At 36.8% G+C, this 3746-nt stretch overlaps 1 protein-coding gene across 1 annotated transcript in view; it reads left to right on the forward strand.

The window, feature by feature from the left end:
- LOC106876216 (uncharacterized) overlaps positions 1-3746 on the forward strand; it is a 105688-nt gene that overhangs the window by 15528 nt on the left and 86414 nt on the right. The window contains exons 3-4 of the mRNA XM_014924684.2: positions 1331-1479; positions 2883-2971. Of these exons, the coding sequence (XP_014780170.1) occupies positions 1331-1479; positions 2883-2971 (238 nt within the window). The remainder of the gene's footprint in view (positions 1-1330; positions 1480-2882; positions 2972-3746) is intronic.

The raw sequence follows: 3746 nt of genomic DNA on the forward strand, positions 1-3746 counted from the left end.
GGCAATTGTCCTGGGGTTGATTTGCTTGACTAAAGGTGGTGCTCCAGCATGGCCACAGTCAAATAACTGAAACAACTAAAAGAGTAAAGATGGTGAGCTGGTAGGATTGTTAGAACACTGGAGAAAATTACTTTTTGTTCACCTTCACATTCTGGGTTCAAATTCTACCAAGGTCAACTTTACCTTTCATCCTTCTGGGACCAATAAAATAAGTACCAGTTCAGGAATGGGGTCAATGTAATCGACTTAGCCCCTCCTGCAAAACTGCTGGCCATGTGCCAAAATCTGAAACCATTATTATTATTATTATTATTATTATTATTATTATTATTATTATTATTATTGTAAAAGTAGCAGGCTGGTAGAATTGTTAGAACATTAGACAAAATGCTAAGCAGCATTTCATCTGGATTCAAATTTTGAGCTCAAATTTCACCAAGGTTGACTTTGTCTTTTGTCCTTTTGGGGTCATTGAAATAGGTACTAGTTGCATACTGGAGCTGATGTAATCAACTTACCTCTTACCCCCAAAATCAGGCCTGGTGCATATAATAGAAACAATCATTATTATTATTATTATTATTATTATTATTATTAAATGCATGCCATCAAAGTGACACTGCGGTAAAATATACAAAGCCCAATATACCCATCACGACTATCCACCTGATAAGGAAACATCAGGCACATGCATCACAACCATATGTACAAGACATGGTGATCTCATATCAAGATAAACAGCACATGATCTTGGAGGTGGTGCCCAGTTAGAATTTTATTCAGGTCGAGTAGCCCATCCCGCTCAAAAGGTCCCTGAATAAGGGTTGTTTAAGGATGATGAACAAAACATCCATGTTTCCAAAGATGAATTATTCAAACCCCAAAGAATTCCTCTCAACATATGGCTATGATGCTCCCCCACTACTTCTGCTTGTGATCAGAGATGCACATATTGTCAACCACTAAGGGACATTCTCAACTGGTTAAGGTCAAGCAATTATTATTTTTATTATTATTAATATCATTATTATTATTATCATCATTATTATTAAGGCAGTGAGCTGGCAGAATTGCTAGCACGTTAAACAAAATGCTTAGCAGTGTTTCAATTTCTGCCGAGGTCGACTTTGGCTTTCATCCTTTTGGAGTTGATAAATCAAGTTCCAGTTACATACTGGGGTCGATGTAATTGATTTGTCCCCTTCCCCGAATTTCAGGCCTTGTACCTTTATTACAAAGGATTATTGTTGTTGTTGTTATTGTTGTCGTTATTGTTGCTACTGTGGTTGCTGCTCTTAATGCCAACTTTATTTTTCTTTTTTAATTCTAGGTTGGTTTAAGCCGGGTTCAAAATACATATATGAGTACACTACTGAGGCATCTGCAAATTTTATTGGAATAGAAGCAGTTCCTGCTGGAGGACAGTTAACCTGTAATGTCCTTGTCTTTACACCTTGTAAATGTCATGAAAATATTAAGGTATTATTATGAAATATCACTTGATAATTAATATATTTCCTCATTTACTTCGATATATAAATATATAAATATTATATATGATCATGTCATATAAAATTGTGTGAATATAAATATTTATGTATTTAATACTAGAAGTATGTATAATGTATAACTTGTATAACTTATATGAAAGCCTTTAAATGTCAGATTACATATGATGTAAAAACATCTGAATATTCTCTAAAGTAAACAAAAGACGAACGAGAAAGCTTCTGACAGACTTGTTTCACTGAAGATACACTGTGTGTGCATGCATGAGTGTGTGTGCATGTGTGTGTGTGCATGTGTGTGTGAAGAAAAAATTAATAAAAAAAAGACAAACATAATCTTGCAGTCAATAAGTCTGTTTGGAAATCATACAGTTTAGGTTCTAGTCATGCCTCATGACATGCTGAGAAAGTGTGTTCTACAATAGATGGTTGTTAGTAACTTTAAGAAATCACCACCATCATCATCTTTATCATCATCCACATCATCATTATTATTATCATCACCATCATCATCATCATTATTTAATGTTCATTTTTCCATGCTTGCATAGGTTGGATAGAATTTGTTGGAGTAGATTTCTATGAGCAGATTTTCTAGGCAAGATAATAATTCCCTTCGGCCAATTGGCCAGACATGTTTTTTGCACAAGACTGCGAATGAAGGCTACTGCATGTATGATGGTGATACTCATAAGATACTTGTCCTAGGTGCAACATGGTGAAACTAAAACTGAAAAGATGTGGTTGGGAGGCAGGTTTGTTGGCTGCTCAGTCATGTCTTATCCATATGAAAATTAATACTATTCTCATAAACTGTGGAAGTGGTATACTCAAGAAGACATGGGATGAGGTGAGGAAGCATGAACTTCATACGTTGGACTTCACAGGGGGAATGACAAGAGACTGAGACCTTTGGAGATATGTTGTGATAGGGAAGATCACATGCTGTGCTTGAGTCAAGTGAAATCATAGTCATAGCTGATGCAAGTGCTGTCTGACTGGCACCCTTGCTGGTGGCACGTAATAAGCACCATTCAAGCATGGGTCGATGCTAATGCTACCTGACTGGCTCCCTGTGTCGGTGGCATGTAAAAAGCGCCATCTGAATGTGGTTGATGCCAGTGCCGCCTGACTGGCTCCTGTGCCAGTGGCACGTAAAAAGCACTCACTACACTCTCGAAGTGGTTGGTGCTAGGAAAGGCATCCAGCTGTAGAAACTTTGCCAGATCAAATTGGAGTCTGGTGCAGCCTCCTGGCTTGCCAGTCTTCAGTCAAACTGTTCAACCCATGCCAGCATGGAAAGCGGACGTTAAACGACGACGATGATGATGATGATCTATTTGTAATTCACCAATGTTTTTTTTATTGTTTTAGGTTGCTATGACAGGATGTTCAATGACTTTGGTTGACAGCAATGGAAGAGACAAGGAAACCAAAACAGCATATAAAGATCTACTGAAAAAGTAAGATTTTCAACAAAATAAGAATCCCTTCTCTCTTTCAAACACATACAATTTTCTCTACACATATGTCAATGCTCAAAGGAAATAAACACACACATGCATGCTCATAAATATATACACACATTGACATGTTTCTGAGCATGAGCAAACATGCACATGTACAAGACATACACAGATAAATTAATTTCCAGCAATTGTAAACACAACAAAATGCATGAGGGCCACTGTTTCTCCATCCAACCCGTAAGGGCTCCCGTGTGCATAAGAAGGATTCCCATCACTAACTAGAAGTTACAGAGGAGAATAAAGTACAAAGTGGAAGTGATTAATATGCAATAATAAAGTGAGAGACAAATTACTATATTTTCCAAACAATTCAAACAGACATTCTAATCAGTGAAATCAAAATTCATCACATTAAAATAGAAATAATATCACTTTAAGATTTAGGATTAAACATCAAACAACTAATAGAAGCAAATATTTTCTATTAACTGTTTTACTAAATCTTATTACTTGTGCTGAAAATGCAACATTCATTGAGTATCCTTCATCAGTTTTATAACTCAAAACACATTGCGTATGTTTATATGTAAGCATTTATATCTCCTTCATGTGTGTGTATAGGAGTGGCTGTGTGATAAGTAGCTTTCTTGTCAGCCACATGGTCCGGGTTCAGTCCCACTGCATGGCATCTTGGCCAAGTGTCTTCTACTATAGCCTCGAGCCGACCAAAGCCCTGTGAGTGGATTTGGTAGACAGCAATTGAAAGAAG

Source organism: Octopus bimaculoides, chromosome 8 (assembly GCF_001194135.2).
Source record: "Octopus bimaculoides isolate UCB-OBI-ISO-001 chromosome 8, ASM119413v2, whole genome shotgun sequence".
In the NCBI taxonomy this organism is placed as follows: domain Eukaryota; kingdom Metazoa; phylum Mollusca; class Cephalopoda; order Octopoda; family Octopodidae; genus Octopus; species Octopus bimaculoides.